The sequence below is a fragment of the Podarcis vaucheri genome (genome assembly GCF_965113315.1).
Source record: "Podarcis vaucheri genome assembly, chromosome: 14".
Classification (NCBI taxonomy): Eukaryota; Metazoa; Chordata; class Lepidosauria; order Squamata; family Lacertidae; genus Podarcis; species Podarcis vaucheri.
In genome coordinates this window covers 37,882,846-37,905,849 of record NC_138752.1, presented here as the reverse complement: position 1 = coordinate 37,905,849, position 23,004 = coordinate 37,882,846, and the positions used below count along the sequence as shown (strand labels likewise).

Genomic DNA, 23,004 nt, shown 5'->3' with positions numbered 1-23,004 from the left:
ACTGCTCTGTCTCAAACTTCAGTTTACATAAACTAGCAGTAGAGGACCACAAAGCAAAGTGATTGTTGCTTCTCTCAATTAGCCTAGGGAAAAGAGAAAAGTACTGGAACGTTCCCTTTCAGAATCTCCTTCATCCTGGACACAGTACAATACAGGCTGTGACTGTGATCTGGCTTTATCAGACCTCAGGAGGACAGGGGGCAGGTAGAGCCCTTGAAGGCCTCAAGAAAAGTGGAACCTCAGACTCTCTGTACTTTGAACAGCTAGCCTATCAAAGCGGACAAGTGGGATGGGTGCTACTCTCAGGGTATATGAGGCAGCTGTTGTTTTTTACTGTAGGCAGGTGTTTGCTTTCAAATAGCAGGTGGGTGGAAACATACCCAACACACCAAGTTCAAAACATTAAATTCTATGCAGGCTGTACTGTAGCTTATTACAGTAGAAAGAAGCAGCCTGACCACTCCAGCACTTAAAATTCAAGTTAATGTGAAGATATTGTACGGAACAGAACTGTGGAATTAAAAAGGGCCTCAAGACAGGAGTTGGAAACCTGTGGCCATCCAGATTTTGTTGGATTCCAACTTCCATCAGCCCCAGCTAGATAACCAATTATAAAGAATTATAGAATTTGTAAGTTTAATAAAAGGGAAGGGTTCTCTACCTCTACACCCCAAAATCCAAATCTATTATTGACGTTCTATCCTTGCTTACCCAGGTAGCAGGGAAATAATCTAACTCAATATATAAATCTTAGACTGCTGCTACTTTTTTATTAATTACTGAATACAGACCCAGGCTTTCAAATTTCACCACTACTGCATTTAGAATATATATATTTTAATATACATTCTAGTTTCCATGATATAGCACTTTGTAATGGTTTTAATTTTTTAATTTTTTAACATTTATATCCCAAGCTTTCTTCTGTTATGGAGTCCAAGGCAGCATGAGTGATGTTTCTAGGCAGTTGACCCTCCAGACACTGACGGCACCCCAGGCCTGCTTAGCTTCAGCAAGGTGATGGTCTCAGGAGCCTTCAAACTATATTCTGGGTTCAGAGCAAATCTGCAGAACCACATAAGTGCACACACTGCATATTCAGCTCTCTAAAGATAGCCTAGTGCCCGTCTACAGGATCAGCCTTTCAATCCTCTCAAGTCTTAAATTTGTACTGTAATTTTCATTTTAAAATAAATGATGAGTGAATTTGTTCAGATTGTCACCACCACAGTGCAGTTTCTCCAGAAAGTATTTACACAGCTAATTGCCCAGGACTTAAACATGCATGAAAAATCCAAATACAGTGCCCCAACTCTTGTCAAAAAAGTCTGCCCTCTCCTCCCTTGTTAATTTACATTGACTCAAGGGTAATGAACAGGACATGTTTATTCTTCATCCATTAGCCAAAATGGAAATAAAATTAAATAAACACCTATATGTTTATTCTGTGGAACTAGATACACCTTATAATTTCTTACTCTCACTTTCTTCAGCTGGTGATGAGTTACCACCTTCAGCACTCAAGTTTTCATGTTTCAAGTACAGAGTCTATCAATCATTCCCTTAGCTTTTCTCTCGGACCACAGCTTTCACATTGCTTATCAGCTAAAACCACAACTGCCTAATGAAAGTAACATCCAAACTGGCTGGTATTTACCAAAAACTCACTAAATAAATATGACATGCCTCAATAAATCAAACTCAAATTCATCCATGCCAATAATGCAAAGCAAAACACACACAAAGCTGTTTCCCACATAGCAAGCATTCAGAATATGGGAATGGTCGGATGAAAAAAATCTTTTTCAGCACAGCCTCTGGCTAGCGAAAGCATTGAAATATGTAGGAATCCACAAGCTGTCACATTAGGAATCATTGTCTGGACGCTCAGGAGCATGCCATGGACCTCCTCCCATGAAAAGTGTTTATATATACCAAATACATGTGGAATTTTACCTGCTTTCTAGGCATCCTTTCAATTTGTGAAGCAATAAATAAATCTAACTAATCTAAACTAAACAAAACCATTTATATTTTAACCCCAATGTAAAATATTTCATCAAAGCAGTGTGAAGTTTTCTGCTTACTGATCTCTATCAAATCTCCTACTAATCAATTTAAACTAAAGTAAGAATAAGCTCTACTGGCTTTTGCTTTGGCTTAGTCAAATCTTATTTTCCAATGATATCTTTCTGTAAATCTACATTGCACCCACCACTTCTCCCAAAGTGCGTACTACCTATGAATAGCACATTTCTTGTCTGTTAATTAAGGGCCAGTTCACACAACCTTCAGTTGCAAGGGCAAGAATCAATTTCTGGACAAAAAGTGAGCTGTCAACTTTCAGCAAAGTACAGTGGTGCCTCGCAAGACGAAATTAATCCGTTCCGCGAGTCTCTTCGTCTAGTGGTTTTTTCGTCTTGCAAAGCAACCCTATTAGCGGCTTAGCGGCTTAGCGGCTAAAAGGCTATTAGCAGCTTAGCGGCTTAGAAAAAGGGGGGAAGCGGGGGGGAAATCAGAACACTTGCAAGACGTTTTCGTCTTGAAAAAAAAGCCCATAGGAAAAATCGTCTTGCGAAGCAGCTCAAAAACGGAAAACCCTTTCGTCTAGCGGGTTTTCCGTCTTGCGAGGCATTCGTCTTGCGGGGCACCACTGTAGCTCTCTGACTTTAAGTGGCTGATCTACCATGTGTCCAAATCTATGGAGTGTGCATTATGAGCTGAGTGCTTGTAATTAGGCAACACTCACAAACTCTGGGCCACATCCAACACTGCAGCTCTGTTGGTGGCGCATAAGACTACAATAAGTGCAACAGAAGTTCCTTTTCTTCTTCTATCCCTCCTGCTCTGCCCATCAACTTCATAGGACTGGGGGACCCTCCCTGGGGGGAGCAGGCAGGGAAGAAAGCAGAAGTCCCATTGTGCCAATGGTGCCGCCCTGGCAAAGGACTGGATACAACCCTCTGTGAATTTATGGTGAATCCACTCTGCACACTACTCCTTCATGAAAGTTACTAAATTGTGTATGAAACAGTGAAATTTACCATTTTCATTATCTGAAATGGTTGCCCATTTCCCCTTGGAAAACAATACACAAATGAAAAGTTATTGCCTTTTCTTTCACATGTCTTTGCATTTTATGCTATTTTATTGTTTGCATCATTTAATTTTTTTTGCAATCCCCCTGTAAGGAGGTATCATAAAATGAGGGATATAAATATATAAAATATTAAATATAAGGATTGCTCCCAGAATCACAATACTGAAGGCATCACTCCTAATTAGAAAAATCCAATTAGCATTAGGATATTGGATTGGATTGCACTTCCCACAGAAACTTTTCAGCACACTGAGAATGTGACTTCTCTAATAAAGGGGAAACTTTACTCATCTGCTTTATTCAACCTCTTTCCCCTTTCTTTTTGCAAAGCCACGTTAGAAAAATCTCCTCTAGTCACAACATCTAATAAGAGCTCTTCTTAGATGGAAAGAAGCAATTTTTAGAGTTAAAATGTAAATATTATTTCAGCTCTAAAAATTGCTTCCTTCCATCAACTTGCATACAAAATCAGGGTGATGACAATTTTCCATCCACCCAACAGTGACTCAGCAACGAAGCAGTGGGTGGGTGGAGCATAAAATACGCTTTCAAGCATTGATGACTCACAAGTCAAAACTTCCTTTTCCTGAAACAAGAACCAGGTTTTTCACCAATCATCATGTGTGTACAATTACCCTTAATACCAATATGTTCCAACAACCTAGAAACATAGTAAAAGCAACTCATGTTGCTATCAATCATCTAGTTCAGGTGTGGGGAACCTCTGGCCCTTTGAACCACAAGCATGCATGGTCAATGACCAGAGATGAAGGGAGTCGTACATAAATTCTGTGAAATAAATAACACAATGCTAAAAAAAGTGAAAACCATAAATCAGAACTCAGTTTAAAAGCCTGTATGGATAAAAATAAGTCTACAGCAAACACCTGAAGGTCAAAGGCTGGGGGTGGGTACTGGGATTGTCTGACCAGGCCCAGACAGGGGGGGGCATACCGGCCACTTGGCCCAGGCCTCCGATTGCAAAAGGGGCCTTGGTCAGCATACATTCCCTATGTATTTTTAAAAAACACTATTGTATATCTATATTTTCCAATTTGTCTTTATATGCAGATAAGGTTCTAGCCTTGAAATAAAATTATTTGTCAGCATAATGTTTGTGAAAATTATTTATATACTTACTTATTTATAAGACTTCAGTTATCCCCAGGGTAAAAAAAGGGGGGGAGGACACATTATCTACCTGGCCCGGGCCTCAGCCTTACTCTGCAAGGCCCTGTGTCTGACCACAACTAGAAGGGAGATCTACAAAATTGGGTCTACAACTCTGAATGCATGGCTCCTGGTGGATACAAGCTGTGTATCCACTTCTAGACCAGCTTGTGCAAAAGCTTCAATCAAAACATTGTTCAGTAGTGGGTCATTTGATTGGCACTCGTGGTCTTCAAAGCTTTTTGAATTTGAGTTTGCTTATTATATGAACATACACTGAAACATTCACAAAACCAGGCTGTACACATAACCAAGTACAACATCACTACACAACAGGAAATAAACAGGTTTATTTTGGTAAGTCTGCTTGCCTCTTATTGGGCAAGAAGTGTTGAAATCTGGTACTGTTCCCCCCCTCCCCCGCGCAATCCCATGGCAGTGCTGTGTGTGGGGTCTGGTTGGATCATAGCTGGCCTGCAAATAGGCCAATCGCAGGCAGGTTACTGTGCAGGACCTCCCCAGGGGCGGGGCCAACTGCATCAGCAGGCATCACTTGGATCCACACTCGGAATAAATAGATGGCCTACCCAGGCTTCTTCATCCAGTTTGTCTTTATAACTTTGTATTCAATTTTGTATCTAACTTGTATCCACCCATTTTCAGCAGTGGTTGGTATTCCCAAACTCAGCAGTTTGGTTTTGAAACCTTTTCCAAATCTAATCTGCCAAGGGGCATTCCCTCCTCTTATCTTTAATGTGCAATACTTTCTTGTGGCATGTAAAACTGAATGCATGGCTGTTTGCTGGTTATGACTCTTTGTTGCTTTCTACAAGGTTACCCTTTTTAAAGTACAGATCTCCAAAGAATTTCCATGCCCTCCAAGTATTTGGGCATCAGGCCCATGCAGACCATATCTGGTTAGTAAGCTGACGTTAAACCACAGTTTCCAAGTCCAAATGCAACAGTAAACTGTGGTTTAAACTGAAGCTGGCACACAATGATGGAACTGATGCAGAAGAGAAATGGGGCAGCCCAAAACTCATTCTTAATTATACTTTCTATAATGTGCTATTGCCAGAATGGTACATTAAAGGTCCTTTCTCCAAGGGCATCCAGTCCATTCTAACAAAGCCAAAAGATATCTAATACTCAAAATCAACGTGGTATAGTGGCTAGAGTATTGGACTACAACCCAGGAAACCAGGAAACTCAGCCATGAAGTACATCTAACTGACCTTGGTCAGCCAGGTTCTCTCAATCTAACCTTCCTCACAGGGTTGTTGTCAGGATAAAATATGGCTGAGAACCATTTACACCATTTGGACCTCCTTGGAGGTATGGTGGGATATAAATGAAAAAATAACTACACATTAAGCATTTACCAGGTTTCTTAACATCACCAATTATAGACTGCTATCCCTAACACATAATCTCTTTGTTAAACATATGGTCCTGAGTACAACATCACTGCAAGACAATCTTTCAAGATAGTTCCAGAATATGGCCTTCAGTCACATCTAATCTTATGCCAAACACAATACTTTCTTCCAAACCAAATAGTATTTGAGAAATACAACTAATTCTTTTAAAGTAACTCCATTTTATAAATTTCACCCCAGGGGTTTAAGACAGCCATAACTCTGTTTTAGGACTACTTTGCAATTTACATTTAGCAAAAACTGTCACTCATTATCAGAACGAAAGACTATCATTTAAATTCTCTCTGTCTCTCTCTCTCGCCAAATAGAAATAATAGTAAGCACATGATTAACCCCTTACAGCCTTGGTTTTGTTTACTAAATACCAGCAAGGGATCATCTTGATCAGGATCACAGCGTGGGACAGGGGGAAATTATTTGGCTCTTTCACCCTGCTATGATCCTGATTTAGATGCCCAATCCCCACAGCTGCATTTTGCCCAAGAAATAAAGCTACAATTAGTTCCAATAGAGGCCTTCCCCCTGTGGTCAAACAGCAGCACAGGTCTGATCCCAAATCTACCTCCATCCTGTAATTGCTGTTTAGTAAACAAAAAGCAAACACGGAAGTCATCACATCTAGTTTGGTCTTCAGATATGGGGAAACAACATTGCAGGAAATGCACACCTCCTTTGCAATACTGCAAAATAATTTACAATTAAGATGGGTAGTACTACATACAATGTCACAATGTTTAATACATCGTACTGTGTAGCTTCTAACGGTACCCACATTCTTAGGCAATTCCTAAAAAGTGCTCTCTGAAGTGGGGAACAAAAGACACCAATAAATTTCATGGAGTTTTTTGGAGCAGGAAGAGCTCCACCCCTTTCCCTCCCTTCTCTCAAAATATCATTCATGAACTGCTGGTGGCATGTATCTATGGGTATAATTATGACTTGTCTCCCGTTAAAGCAGTATTGCTGAGAGGCACAGCTTAAAAAAGATTCTGCAAAGTCAATTTTATTTCAGCCAGGATGAATGTGATAAGTGATGGCCACAGCAGAAGCTTTTTCATTATTATTATTACTTTTTTTATTATTATTATCCTCATTATTATTATCATCATCATCATTTTATTTATATAACACCTTATAGCCACAGGTCTCAGGGCAGTTCACAAGTATTACTTTGGTAACACCACTCTACCCTTTGCCCTACCTGTGTTTCTCCACCCCAAAAATTATTACCTAAAACAAGGTAAATCAGAATAAGCACATTTGAAAGAGCATGTGCATTTCAGCCACATCATTTTTATCCCATCCCATGATTTGCATCTTCTAGACTGCAATTGAGTGATGCAAAAAACATGAGACAACAAACCATGAGGAAAAGCCTCCATCAAAGAGCAGAGTTAAAGCTTCTTGTGGTTTAATATGCAAAGCCTAAGCAGCTCAATCAAGCAACCAAAGCTAAATGTCATTTCCTCCCTTGACACAATCACTCTCTTGTTAAAATAGGACATATTTTGTTTGGTGGCCCATCAGGGGGAAAATATATATATTATAGGTCACAAAAGAATAGCAGGATCAGTGCACACACTGTAAAAGATGAGAGACCAAAGGTTGATGAATGATTTCTTGTTTGAATCATGTACTCCAATTCAAAAATAAACTGTGATGAAATACATAAATATTTAACAAACTGTATCCTTGCAAAGTACTAGAACTTCAGGTCCCTTGAGTAATCATGTTAATTTTGTATCCCAAGCTGTAATTAAAAAAAACACCAGTGAAGGTTATGGAAGCCCATGAGAAGAAGAGAAACAGTGGTCTACATCAAAGAAGATGGAAGTTGTGCCTGTAACAAGTTTTTCTCTGCTTTAATGGACAGAAGCTAACTAGGAAGACGACCCCAAGAGCTTTTGTAGGGGTGGATTATGTTGTGGCAGGAAGAAAAAACTACCTGAAACACATGAAAGCTCACTGAAGTCGACCAACTTTTTGGATTTTAAAATTGCAACACTGGGCTTGTATATTGTTAAGCATACTGTAATAAATAAATTAGCTATAAAGAAAAAGCACAGTGTTAAAAGGCTTCAGTCTGTCTCCAACCATCTTGAGATGATCCAAAATGCCATCTACCAGTGTGATTCACAATCACTACTGAGTCTCTGAAGATTGAGAGGCAAGGAAAAGCTCATTAAAAGAAACCTATTAATATCTATAGCTACTCTCTTTATATCGACATAAACGTAATCCAGCAGCACACAAACTATGCACTACAGCATCTGTGTGAGCAATTCTATGGCACAGATTTATTTCTCCTGGGTTACCAATTAAATCTTAAAATAGATGGTATAGATAAACACTGAAACACAAGTATCTACAGTAGGGCATGTAATGGTTACATAGATAAGTAACAGTAACACTCCAGTTTCTATTTTGGAGCTGAGATACAGCAATAGCTGCCATGTTCTGTAATGGCTATTGTGGGTGCTCAACATTCCTACACATACAAGCTGGAAAAACATTCCTACACATACAAGCTGGAAAAAATTCAACAAACTAAGATAACGAAAAAAATCAGGAGAAAAACTGCAACAATATGTGCAACAGTATGTATAAACCGTCCGACATTCCTTAACTTTCGGTGATCAGACCAGCTCTGAATTTCATCATCCTTGGAAGCTTATGACCAATGTATCTTGCTGAAAAGTGCTACTTTGACTTTTAAATAATCTGTGATATTGCATGCCAAGATTAGCATACACAACAAATATTCTGTTTAATGGTAACAAAATATAGGCTGATCCAAGAGAAGCGAGCAGCCACCTAGAAGGCCCCTTCCCATGGTGGTGGAACTGAAGTAAAAGCCTCCCCCAAAGATCTGAGAGCCATATAGGGGCATGAAACAATGGGGTGGGGGGCACAAAGTCTATAGACCTCAGGTAGCTCTTGATCCCTTTAGGATGGGCAGCTCCCATCAAAATATCAAAAATGCAATAAAACCTCAAACATTAAAAACCTCCCTGAACAGGTCTCCCTTCAGATGTATTCTAAAAGTCACGCATGCACATGAAAGCTTATACCCAGAACAAACTTAGTTGGTCTCTAAGGTGCTACTGGACAATTTTTTTAATTTATTTCTAAAAGTCAGATAGTTTATTTCCTTAACATCTGATGGGAGGGCATTCTACAGAGCAGGTGCAACTACCGAGAAGGCCCTCTGCCTGGTTCCCTGTAACCTCACTTCTCGCAATGAGGGAACCACCAGAAGGCCCTTTGAGCCGTATCTCAGTGTCTGGGCTGAACAATGGGGGTGGAGCCAAAGTCATTTAGGGCTTTAAAGGTCAGCATCAACAATCTTACTTGTGCTCAGAAACATACTAGGAGCCAATGTGGGTCTTTTAGGACTGGTGTTATATGGTCCCAGCGGCCACTCAGTATTTCATCTGAACTTCAAAATGGGACCAGTAATATCAATGGAACAACCATTCAACCACCTCACACACTCAATCTGGTGATTAGATCAGGTATTTACAAGGTTTAGTACCAACATTAATAACCTCCAAAGAGTTTGTTAATAACATCCAAAGAAAAGAGTTCAGCTATGGAATATAGATTTAGTCTTCTAACAAATACATATCTATAGTCTTGTTACAGGAGTAAAACCAATGCTTTGTCTTAATGGCAAAGGTACTCCAGAACATCCCATCATGACTTCACTCACCCCAATCCTCCTGGCAAAAAAGAAAATATCAAGTACTCCCGTTCTTAGAGAGAAAAAGAATGAGTGTCTCTACATGTGAAACAGACAGAAAGATATTAAAGCAAACACTCATGAATAACTGTAATAATATAATCACTGTTTACATTCATGAGAATTCAATCTACGATTTGGTTTTTTACTAGTTTTACATGTTAGATTCCAGTGCATAGAGCAGTGCAAAATGATAGTGATTTCACTAAGGTCAACAGTAATAACCTGCCCTTTCCCTCCGTAGCTTTAAGTCTGATGGACCCCAATCTCCTCCTCCTCCTATTGATAAGCTTAATTGGAAATATGTGCACAATAATCTAGTAAAAATAAAAGACACCACACAAATAAAATAGGATGAGTGTTTAACAGAAACCTTTTTCAGGTAAGAAATGATTACTCAGTGTTTTGTAATACTCAGGCTCCTTTCTCCATATAATGTACAGAAGCTGACCACACTGGCAGCTGAATCCTGCTTCAACATTGGTGACAGGAAACCATCTGCCACTGCTCCTAAGACAGCAGGCTACGTTTTTGGAGGGAAGGGGAGTACAGGAGAGGTCATGAACCATGCATAGTTCTGTTCTCCAGCAGAAGAGAATGCTTGGAGAGCTTATGGGTACCAGCTTGGTGGGAGCTGCTGCCCCCTAGCATCTGCCTAAGGTAGACCTCACTTTCTCCAATGGTAGGGCCAGCCATGATAATGGATCTGTTTTTCAAAAAGACACAGCATCACTGGGCTCACTAGAACAAATAGGAAAGTAACCCTCCTTGAAATGTTGGGATGGAAATGTACTTAGAACTGAAGTACAACCACTGGTACTAGTTGTGAAGATAACTATATATAATACTAAGGAAAGTTGAATATACTGCTTGGGTGTGCTTGTAATCCGATACTTTACTATAGGAATGGGGAGACCTCAGTGCTTAGGTGTACTCCTGTTTTTCAGAACTCCCGTTTTAACTGAAGACTTATCACAGAAAGTGGGAGCAGTTCACTTTCCCCCTATCCCAGTTACCCTGGCATATACGCATGCTAAAGAATTTTATTTTTTTAAAAAAAATTGCCCACTACCTGCATTCGGTGATACTACAGCAATAGCTGCCACTCCTCCTGCTACTCCGCCGATCTGATCGAAATTCATTCCTCGACTTCCTTAGGCTGAAGTACTCTGTAAGCTTTCCAAAAGACGACATGGCACCAGCGCAGTGTGACCTTCTACCATCTGCATACGTGTGCCTGAATCTACACACAGGTTCATATGCTAGAGCCAGTGTGTTTGCATTTCTCAGGATTTGTCGACAGTGCTTGCTGTGCTGAGCAGGTGTGCTAGGAGAGTTAGAGAAACAGAAAGCAAGGAGTTTAGGAAGGGCAGACCATGATTTTTCATGCACTGATATTTTTCATACAAAAGCAACACACAGCATATAGGAATTAAGTACACACTCATGAAAGCAGTGCTTCCATGTGTGTGTGTGTGTGTGTGTGTGTGTGTGTGCGCGCACACACACACACACACACACACACACGCATTTACTGCAGAACTGAATTAAGAAGAAAAATAATCCCATCTGGGGAAAGGGGAATCCTTTAGTACAGAGTGGTTATATTTCACAGTTCCTACTGTGTAAGGTTTTCAAAAAGACATGCCTCTACATCAGAAATGGAGAGCATTTGGCCTTTAAAGACGCATTTAATTAAGGGGGAGGTATATTAAGTCTCAATCACTTTTCATCATGGTACAGAGAAAGAAACCTTTAGTATTAGAAAGCTAAAAAATCATTACATGTCCTGAACAACTGGGCTGTGTGTAGTCAAATACTTCTAACCCTAGTGACCCAAGTACTACACATATACTGTACTAATAACAAGATCTTTGGACTCCTCCTGTACACTGTTGTGCTTTAGAGCCAGCAGCACCAATATCCCTCTCACATAGCAGCCCCTTTCCTACTCTATCATGATAAATCTTTATTATTAATTAGGTCTCAATTAATTTAGAAATTATTTACAGTTATCTGCACCCCAGCACTCTGTTTCAGCACTAGAAAATACAGCATCCACCAATGAGCAATTCTGCATAGCAGAATGCAATTGTCCCTCTTAAAATCCTCAGCTAGTCAGCTACACTCATGCTTATCAGATCTCTAACTCCCTTGATCAAACTGCTACCATAGAGGGGATAGCAGAAAGAGGCATTGATGGGAGGTTGATGTGTCTTCATAAACTCATTTGAACCCTAATGAGCATGTAGGTATTAAAGTTCAGTTGAGAAGCAGCACAGCTGGATACAAGAAGCAAGAAAATACATGATAGCAACACATTTAATTACCTTTTAGACAAAAAGGACAAGAGTAAATGAACAGGAACATCAAATTAACAAACTGTTTTGTATTCTTTTCCAACCTTCTGCTGTGCGTGCCATATTAAAAATTAAATGTTAACTGCTATTTTTCTGCCGAAAGCAACCACACACAATAAAGGAGCAGTCAATACTGCAAGCCTGTCACATAATTTCCCTGCAAACAAATTCTTTTTCTGCATCTGTTTTTATTCTGTTTTATTAATTCCATTAGTTGGATTTCCATGTTTCAAACACAGCATCCAGTATCAACAGTATTTTTTTTGCCAGCTGCTTTCAAAGGAGGAATGAAAAGAGAAAGGGGGTGAAAGCCTATGATATGTTTGAAAATTTCAATGCTGTACTATTCTATGCTGTGCTTTCACTGGTATATCAGAAATTTTTAGAGGCAACTATCACTATTTCTGTTTCCTGCATCCTCATCTCTGCAAACAGGATTATTCCAAGATATCATTAACTGCAAAACCTGCATTCAGTCAAATTTGTACAAAGCAGTAACCACTAGCACACAATTTCTCTTCTCATGCTCCAGCACAAGCAAAAGTGGTGCAGATGCCTAAACATCAAGTATAGCAGAACACAAAAACACAGGAAAGGCAAAGAGGGCAGAAGACAAGGGGGTGCAAGGAGGTGAAGGATGACAAGAGGACAAGAAAAACAAACCCAAATTAGACCAATTTATGTGCATAAGACACCTGCTGGCTTTTTTCAGCTGAACGGCTTTAGGAGGTTCTGTTGCAGCGGCGGTAGCAGCAGCAGCTCCCTGCAGTCTTTGAATGAATCTCTTTCTTTTTCCCCTTCAGCTGCTCGGCAGCAGGTAGAAAACCTCTCACAACACCTTCTTGTTTCCATTAATATTTTATGAGAAGAGAGTGCAGCCCTGAGACCCCATTCACCTTTGGATTAAGTCCGGGCAATCTCTCCTCCATCCCCCTCCCCAAATTCAAATAACTCCACGTCTGCCTTGATGGTGCATTAAATTTTCTTCTTTTCTTTTTGCAATCAATTCACTTGCAGAGAGATGGATCAAAACAGCATTCACTCCTGCTCTCGGTCTTCTCACATGTACATTCAGTCTCACACTCCATCCCTCATCTCTTATCAGGCACAGGATTGCCATCCAGAGATATGCAATATTCCAAATGAGGTCAGGAACAACAGAATGGAATCAGGCACCAAGGCTGGGGTGGGGGGAGAAGAGGAGCAGCAGTTTATAGGGTGGGCAAAGGACACAGTGAGAAAGGGAACAAACACACACACACTTTATCAGCATTAAGCATCCAAACCCTATAATGAAGCTCTTTGAGATGCAGACAGCATTTTTAGGAATCACAGACACCTTGGGAGGGCTATAATAATTATTACCTGACGCAGAAGAAATTGTTGGCTACTAAGCAACACAAGGGAGAAAGAGGAGTTAACATACCACAGACTTGCAAGGCAAGAGGGAGAGGTCTGAAGAAAGGGGGAGAAGCAACATATCGCCTCTAAATATTCCATGTAACAAGAGATAAGAAAGAGTAAAGCAAAAGCTTCTCAGGGTTTGCTTGGCTGCACTTTCCTATCGACTTGAGTGAACTACAATTGGGACTTACAGGTGGGGAGCTGTAATATATTCTGCAGCACTACGATAGGCATATGAAAACATCTCTTTCTACATGAGTAGAAATGTGTTTGTGATCAAATACTAGCACCTCACCACTCATGTGTTAAAATGGCCACCAGTTATCTCAATTCCAAGCAATATCCAGTAGCATAAAATTCCACTTTTCTCTCGTGATTTTAATGTTTCAATTTATATGATACAAGCATCAAAATGTACAGAAGTTAAAAATATACATATAAAAGGTCAGCATTTCTATAAGATAAAATATGTTTACAATAGACAAAATATTACCCTCTATATGGGGGACTAACCATTCAAATTGGTAATAACCCATTCTCCAAGAGTTCTTTATAAAACCAAGTTCAGGGTTGGGGTCAGAGGTCCAAACATATGTATATTAGAAAAACACAGAAGAGGCAACAGCAAGGAAGGGAAAATAATATGTAATAAATCACACCCAAAAGTCTGTTATTGAATAGAGATGCTTGAAGAATTTCATATTTTGAAGTTCTGGAGCAAACTGGCCTGATCCACGAGCTTAAGAATCCATCACCTTTCACACTTGCCAAATGTCCCAAATTATTTGCTTAAAAAAATACAACACACATAACTTTAAAATATGTAAAGGTAAAGGGGACCCCAGACCGTTAAGTCCAGTCGCGGACGACTCTGGGGTTGCGGCGCTCATTTCGCTTTACTGGCCGAGGGAGCTGGCGTTTGTCCACAGACAACTTTCGGGTCATGTGGCCAGCATGAATGAGCCGCTTCTGGTGAACCAGAGCAGCTCACGGAAACACTGTTTACCTTCCCGCCGGAGTGGTACCTATTTATCTACTTGCACTTTGATGTGCTTTCAAACTGCTAGGTTGGCAGGAGCAGGGACCGAGCAACGAGAGCTCACCCTGTCACGGGGATTTGAACCGCCGACCTTCTGATCAGCAAGCCCTAGGCTTTTTTAAAAAAATGGTAAATTAATGAGGAAATGGGATGGGATCAGACTTATAAGTGAGCAAATGATCAACACTGGCTGGAAACAGACTGACTCATCAATCCCTATTCTGGAACACATACAAAAGTGAATTTATCTGCAAGACACTGTTTGACTGCACTTGCCTATTTTTCTAAGTACTTTAATAGGCCGTGGCACACTATGGTAGAAAGGAAAGTCTCATCTATAAAAGTGAGATTAAGTTTTGATATACTGTAAAGAGCCTGAAAAAAGTTTCAAGCAATGTCACTGCGGTACAAAGCTCAGCTACTTTTGATGGGCTAAATGGTTAGTCTGGGGATTAGTGTTGCAATCCCCTAACCCTATCCGGGAGGAAGCCCCACTGAATTCAATATGGCTTACTTTTGAGTAAATGTGGTTAGACCTGCACTGTTAGGACTGCAATATAAGAGAAGGATGGCCTGGCCACTATTATAAACAACTTTACAAGTCAGTTGTAATGTGCTCTACATAGGTGCAGCTACATAGGCTGCATATGTGCAGCTACATAGGCTGCTTGAAAAGACGGTTCGTAACCTAAAGCTGGAATATAATGTGGCAGCCTGCTTGTTAACTGAATTAAGCTGATTCCATCTGACTCAGGAGAGGGAATGGCAGAGACAGGACTGCAGAGCCTCTCCATCCACTCTACTTAAAAACCAGTGTTTGGCTGCTTCCTCTCCAGCTAAGAAATAGTGCCAGAGTTTGCTTTTCTCCTCCTACTTCACAAATCCCTCTTCTTTTTGTGTCCTGTCTTTTAGATCATTAACTTGAGGACAGAAGCTGTCTTATCAATGACATTTGTAAGTGGCTCTAGGAACCTTCTTGGTTGAAGAGCAAGATAAGAATGCTTTAAAATAAAGAAAGAAGCAGGAAAAAAATGTTACACCTGGATGTTTAAAGAACTAGTGTAGTGGATGCTAATCAGCTTCCAGGCACAATTTAAGGGGCTGGTTTGGACAAATCTATGCATGTTTATTGAGAAGTAGACCCTACTATGTTCAGTTTATTCCCAGGAAAAGTATACCTATGATTGCAGCCTTAAACCACTAAATAGTTTGGGATCATTGCGTGGAATTCAACTAAGTTTTACTCAGGGTAGATCCACTGACATTAATAAACATGACAAAGTTGTGTCCATTGATTTTAATTGATCTACTTTGAGTAAAACTTAGTCGAATGCCACCTGCTGTATCTCATGGAATGTTTCCTTCCACATAGCCTCTTCCTGTGTGCCAAAATTATCAGGTGAGGCCATGCTTTGAGTACTGATTTTATTTAGAACAATGTTTCCCAAAGTAGGATTTTCCTCTCTTCCAAGGCAAACTGCAGTCCCACAGGAAAATCACAATGTTTCTTTTCTGCAAATCACTCAAAAGGGTGAGATCTGCAATGATCAAGTCTCTTTGATAACTTTGCATTGAATTCAGACCTCAGTCTTCATGACTCTTAAATCCCTAAAACCTCTAACTCAATAGTCACTCTGATTTGAAATACATTACATACAGCTTTCCGCCCAACACCTGTTGAACGGGGTAGGAGGGTAACAGAGAGAGTTCCTGCACACCATTTTGGAGAACTTGGAGTCTTTTTTCTGGACATTTGGCTCATTGACGTCCTCTCCGGGCTCTGTGAGGGTCTCCTCAGATGCCATGAGGACTTTCCACCTCTCTCCTGTCATTTCAGATCAGAATTATTTATTTAATTTCCTGGTGCCACACATATACTGTACGTGGTTGCGTGCATGTCAATCACACATATGTATGGGGATGCCTGTACTGGAAGGCTGGTATGAAGTCAGCAACAGTGTTGCCACCAATCATTCATTGACCTATCACACAACACACTTGCACTTGCCAGGTACAGAGCTCAAGACTATAAAATAGTTATATCACCTCAACCCCTTTTTCCCCTTCGGCATCTATTCATTTATTTATTGCACTTTCAGCCCACAATTTTCTCCAAGAAGCTCAAGGTATCATACATTGCTTCCTCTCTCCATTTAATTCCCACAACCATTCAGTGAGATAAGTTAAGCTGAAAGAGTGTTACTGGCCCAAATGTCACCCAGGGAGCTTCACGGATGAGTGCAGATTTGAACCCTTGTGTCCCAGGTCCTAGTCCAACACACTAACCACACTAGACCATAAAGGTAAAGGTAAAGGTACCCCTGCCCGAACGGGCCAGTCTTGCCAGACTCTGGGGTTTGTGCGCCCATCTCACATCTATTGGCCGGGGGCCAGCGCTGTCCGGAGACACTTCCGGGTCACGTGGCCAGCGTGACAACGCTGCTCTGGCGAGCCAGAGCCGCACACGGAACGCCGTTTACCTTCCCGCTGGTAAGCGGTACCTATTTATCTACTTGCCCCCGGGGGTGCTTTCGAACTGCTAGGTTGGCAGGCGCTGGGACCGAGCAGCGGGAGCGCACCCCGCCGCGGGGATTCGAACCGCCGACCTTTCGATCGGCAAGCCCTAGGCGCTGAGGCTTTAGCCCACAGCGCCACCCGCGTCCCATACTGGCTCTCAAATTAACATCCATTTCAATTTGAACATGCAATCAATGTGCCTGTACCACTAACACACACACACACACGAGAGAGAGAGTGTGTCAACACTTCCCTTCAGATTTCTATTTACACAGAAAGTCTCCTATTACATGCATCCAAGCTTAGTATTTACATTAGGCTCCAAAGAGCACTTCACAGAATGTTCTTCACATAGCCATCAAACGCATAACCTACTTGCTTGAAATCTCCAGCATTTATTAAGCAACCTTCAAAGCAGAAGACAGTCTGCTTGTAAAAATCATGACCCCACTCTTTTGTGCTACTTGTAATTAGCCAGAGTAACATTTACAGTGGTACCTAGGGTTACAGACACTTCAGGTTACTGACACTTCAGGTTACAGACTCCACTAACCCAGAAATAGTACCTCAGGTTAAGAACTTTGCATCAGGATGAGAACAGAAATCACGCAGCGGCAGCGGGAGGCCCCATTAGCTAAAGTGGTGCTTCAGGTTAAGAACAGTTTCAGGTTAAGAACGGACCTCTGAAACGAATTAAGAACGTAACCACTGTACTTCCATTTACTGGAACTCCTGACAGGCCAGATCGTACCTGCAACAGAATTTCATCCAGCCAACAACTACAGCACTCTTCAGCACTTCTACCCCTTCAGATGACAAGGCAAGCAACCATGGCTGGCTCTGAAGCAAATACCTAATAGCAGCACTGATACTAGAAGGTGCTCCTAGTTTGCTGCTGCATTCTCCTCCAACTAGGCAGCCATCACTAAGTTGGCCTTGATGCCCAAAAAGGTTGACAAAAAAATGAAACATAATCAGTCCACTAGCTGATTTCATAAGTAAGTTATTTTCCCCACCAGGTTTTTGGAAGTCTAACAATATGTTGTGATTCAAGCCCTTCTTTCCATCCTCAACAGAAATAGGTGCACCGCAGGCATAGCACGTGGCATTCCAAACCCTGGTGATCTATGCTGTGTACCGTCAGCTTCTGACAAATGCTTTTTGACAGTCTGAGTAGCTGAAGCGGCAGTTACAGGACAAGATGCTTAATGCTAAAAACAGCAAAAAATGAAGCTCCTTTGCCTTTCAAAAAGTACAGCAAGATTGTCCTTCCAAAGTACATCTCAGATACACAATATGAGGCAAAGCACCAAAAATTCCTCCTGCTGCCATCCAAGTAAGTGTATTGAAGCATTTTACTTCTTTGCAGAGAATCCACAAATGCTAACGAAGCTTGGTCTTTACACATTAAGGACTATTTATATATTTTTCAAATTGGTTTCATTTTGTGCACATTTTAAGAAGTTTTTCATGACCATGTCTTAGAGTAACTTGTTTCTAGACAGACATGTGAATAACCACAATGGATGTTTAAATCCTGAAACTCTGCTTTTATCATTTTTCACTCATAATCGTGCAACCATCAACGGGAGAAGAAATCATAGCTTGGTGAGAGAGCATATGCTTCATATGCTGAAGGCCCTGGAGTTGGCATCTCCAGTTAAAAATAGCAGGTGGTTTACCCCAAAAATAAAACAATAAAAAATAATGAAAATCAAAGGTAAGCTTACATATTTCAATATTCAACATGTCTGGATAGGCTTGCCTGAACAAAAAGGTCTTCAGTAGGCACTGAAAAGAGTACTGTGAAGGCAGCTGCATGATGTCAATAGACAGGGAATTCCAAAGTGTGGGTGCTGCCACACTAACAGAAACATTTATCTCCCCATATGAATTGACCCCAGATCATACAATCATCATCTGATGCCCTTCTTCATGTACCTCCAAGAGGTCCGGAGGGTGGCAGCACAAGCATGGATCTTTTCTGCACTGGCTCCCCACTTACAGAATGCTCTCCCCAGGGAGGCTCACCTGGCTCTTTCCCTATCTTCAAGCTCTGGACAAAAACATTCCTCTTCTCCCAGGTTTCTGATTAATTAAACAATCTATGGCCCTTTAAACTGGGGTGGGTGGGTGTATTGTTTTTGTTATTACGGTACATATTTTTGTGTTTTTATATTGTAAACTGCCCTGTGGTCTTCAGATGAAAGTTGGTATAAAAATTAATTGATTGATTAAATAATTAATTAAAATGTTGAAAGAGCCATTATATGGCACCTATAACTGCAAGTTCTACAGTCTAAAGTTTCAAGTGGGCATAAATGGGATAAAGTGATACATTAGGCAGCTTCCTTCCAAGGAACACTCCTAGAGTCTCTTGCACACATTAATTGTAAAATACGATGAAACATGGAAGGATCTATCCTACCAAAGCTGGAAAGTCTCTAGTCCTTGCCTTCTTAATATGCTTGGAATGCTACAAATGTTTGGTACACAGTAATATTTATTTTTTAGTTCTATTTGAAACTTATTTTCAAAAAGTAAAAAAAAAATATCATTTTTTGTTTTTTAATGTAAAGGAGAATGTGTATAAAACTTTGTACTGGGCAATTGTTTCAACAAACATTAACACCAAAGGCGCTTGTTCAGTCTTTTCCAAAAATTGAAAGAAAACCTAAAAATCATTCAGATGGGTAAATCATTCAGCTCAGGGCTGGAAGAGTGGCATGAGAAGGACACAACAGCCATGTGCCCTTCAATCCCAGCCTCATCCTCCTTTTGCGAGGCTGGAATTGAAGGGCACATGGCTGTTGCATCCTCATAGCCCCCCATGGGCATCCGGGGGGGGGGGTTCACCCACCAAAGGCTGCATCAGCTGGCTGGCAGGTGGCACAGCGTAGCCCCACTTGGCTCCATTGGGGGGAGTTGCTCCAGCAGCATCAGCAGCAAGGGCTGGGCTGGTGGGGCGGGTTCCGCATGCACACCCCAGGCGCCTGCAAACCATGCAATGCTGCTGTATCTAACTAAATTTTACTTAGAGTAAACCCACTGAAATTAATCAACCTAACTTAGTTGTGTCCATTAACTTCAATGTACCGTATCTACTTTGAATATGACTAACATTGGCTATGACCCACTGTCTCAGACTTAGATTTATTCAGATCAGGATCAGAGACAGAATCTGAGATGGAGTGGGTCCTGGAGAAAGGGGAGGGAGCAGACAGGCTGTCTTCCTTGAAAACTGGGAGAATAGCTTAAATGTTGGGCTTACCCTGTCTGCAGAAGATTTTGTATTTGCCCTTAGGGTATTTGCCCTTAGGTCAGGACCCAGACAGGGTAATTATGATATTCCAAGAGACATTATACCACACTTTGAAAGATACAGAGTTAAGGAGAAAGTTTATAAAGAGCCTTGTAATCCGAAAGAGATTCACTATGGTGAGGCACGAGTGGAACTTTATTAGAACATCTATCCAAAAACGCTAGCCCAAGGAAGGGTGTTTAAGCCTTCTTTCTACATCAGCACTCAGAGAAGCTGGCCACCAGTATAAATGGGGATATCCATTCAAGCTCCTGGTACATTACAGAGCGGAAACTCTTTCAGCATCTGATGAAACCCAAATGCTAAACATCCCTAAAGATCTACGGGTTGAAGCACCAGAAACTAGCAAGTTGCAGCAAGCCACAAAGCAGCAATGGGAACAGATAAATAAATGTACTGCTCCTGAGGGCAGAAGTGCCTGAATATTCAGGGTATGCTTAAGACTTTAATGTTCATCATCACACCTTGTCAACAAGTTCTGCTAGTGATACATTAAAAAAAAGACTTTATGCTATGTTGTTAAGTTCTGTGTGGGAAGTGAATCCAGTAATGGAGTCTCAATTCCTACCAACCTCCCAAGTTTCTCTGTGGCTGGGTGCAGTTCACACCACCCTGTGGTATCTCCCGTCAGTGAAGGTACTCCCAAAAGGGGAGTTAAATGTCTTTGTTTATCATAACTGTTAGGAGTACAACAGTTACTAATTTGTTTATGTCTGCAATTACTGGACCTGGCGACGTCCAGTCTTTATCCTCAGGTGGCTCCACTTTCACAAATAATTCCCAACTGCTGAGACTAGCATCTCTTGCTAGATCTAGGAACTGTGTGAAAGAGGGCAAGGGCAGAGTCAAAGGCTGGGCATTGTTATGCTGCAATAGACCCACCAACAGAAATCCTTTTGAGGAAAATTGTTTAAAGTGGGTGGTTGATTGTTCATGTCTGCGCAGGAGGCTTCCAACATTATTATAAAGCCACAGTAAAACATCAAACCTCCTGCCAACCTAGCAGTTTGAAAGCACGTCAAAGTGCAAGTAGATAAATAGGTACCGCTCCGACAAGAAGGTAAATGGCATTTCCGTGAGCTGCTCTGGTTCACCAGAAGCGGCTTACTCATGCTGGCTACATGACCCAAAAGTTGTCTGTGGACAAATGCCGGCTCCCTCGGCCAGTAAAGCGAGATGAGCGCCGCAATCCCAGAGTCGTCCGCAACTGAACTTAATGGTCCAGGGTCCCTTTACCTTTACCTAAAACATCAAACATTAAAAACTTCCCTATACATGACTGCCTTCAGATGTCTTTAAAAAGCCAGATAGTGGTTTCTTTCTTTGACATCTGATGAAAGGGCATTCCACAGGGTGGGCACGAATACCAAGGCGGCCCTCTGTCTGGTTCCCTGTAACCTCACTTCTCAAAGTGAGGGAACCACCAGAAGGCCCTCAGAGTTAGATCTAAGTGTCTGGGCTGAACAATGGGGGTGGAGACACTTCTTCAGGTATACAGGGGCGAAGCTGCTTAGGGCTTTAAAAAGTTAACACCAACAGGATGTATTTGGGCGTGAATGGGACATTACTGGGTGAGCATCTGACTTTATGTTCAGCTTACTCTCCAAACTGACAAATCAAATTTTTGACAAATATCTTACCATTACTGCACTCTTCTGTGATTGGTACCATCATCTTAGGCAGAGATTTGAATGTTTGTAACAATTGAGTCATGGACAGGAGCGGTTCTGCAGGATAGGAAGGGTCTGGTGACGGCAAACTCTCATGGAGAGTACTACACCACACAACAAATGATATTACAATTTTTCCCAAAGGTCCATCACTCTTACTCCCATATCAAGTATCTCTTTTTGTCTAATTCTTTGTGGAGCAGGGTATGAGATGAGGGCATAGAACTTATTACTGTTTCAGACCATACACCATTTATTTATTTTTTGTTTCAATGGATGTTCCACTCCAGTTTTCTGAGTGAGGAAAGGGCACTCAACAATATAAGAGAGGAATAAAGACCATTGACACTCACTATTAGTGAGGAACAGGACAGGGTTGCCCCCTGCCTTCTGTATTGTTTGAAATGGCAGCTGATGTCCTTGCTATTATGCTATGTTAGAATAACAACATAAAAAGGGTCCAAGGAACTTAAACTGAGCATGTAATGTAGTCACAGACATGCAGCTTCATTGCTAGTAAGCAGAGCAGTAGAGAACTTTCTGAATCATTGTTTTCAACACCATCATAGCAGCGTGGGAGTTCAGCACAAAAATTTGAGAGACAAGTGGTATAAACATTCAGGAAAGAAAAGGACTATGTTCCTAACAATTAACAAACACTCAATTAATCATTGCTAACAAAGCTACAATCCCGAGATATTTTAAGGTTTCTGAGACAGCACTGTTGCTGGTGGAAGGTATTTTTAAAACCTAATCGTCTTATGGGGGGGGCACAAAAATGGGAGAAAAAGAAAGAAAAGGAAAATAAAGTGAACGGAACAGAGTACTGCTGGCTTGTTCAACTGCTTTTTCACAAATAGCATAATTCCACACAAAGTTGTCACTTCCTGATATCACCCAGCAGGACAGATATATCTAATTTTATCTAGAAAGGGCTCAAACCTATAATGGGAATTGTATAAATTTTGCTTAACTCTCTACGCTCCTTAAGAATAAAATCTTTAATAACTGTGCATTTTACAAATCTATCTTTTCTACTGGAATTGAAGCACAACCTGATTAGTATAATGAGTATCAGTAATGTGATGGAGGAGTCAAATTCAACTGGAAAAGTCTCTTCATTGTCCCCACTACATGAGTGAGGATTCACTACACTACCAGACAGTTCCTTGAGCATCCATATTTGGAATACAAACTTCTTGCTTTAGAGATAGAGCTAGGGCATTTCTGCTTGGATGTTT

General features: G+C 41.0%; 1 protein-coding gene across 7 annotated transcripts in view; it reads right to left on the bottom strand.

Annotated features, from left to right (window-relative positions):
- LOC309518699 (ankyrin repeat and fibronectin type-III domain-containing protein 1-like) overlaps positions 1–23,004 on the bottom strand; it is a 373,330-nt gene that overhangs the window by 308,880 nt on the left and 41,446 nt on the right. For 3 of the 7 annotated variants that reach the window (XM_082199046.1, XM_082199043.1, XM_082199045.1), the window contains one exon: positions 10,524–10,778. The exons of 2 other annotated variants lie outside the window; for them this stretch is intronic. In XM_082199046.1, the coding sequence (XP_082055172.1) occupies positions 10,524–10,645 (122 nt within the window). In that variant the 5' untranslated portion in view covers positions 10,646–10,778. Of the gene's footprint in view, positions 1–10,523; positions 10,779–12,506; positions 12,602–23,004 lie in introns of those variants that run through there. 2 more of the 7 variants (XM_082199050.1, XM_082199049.1) reach the window with 2 other exon arrangements.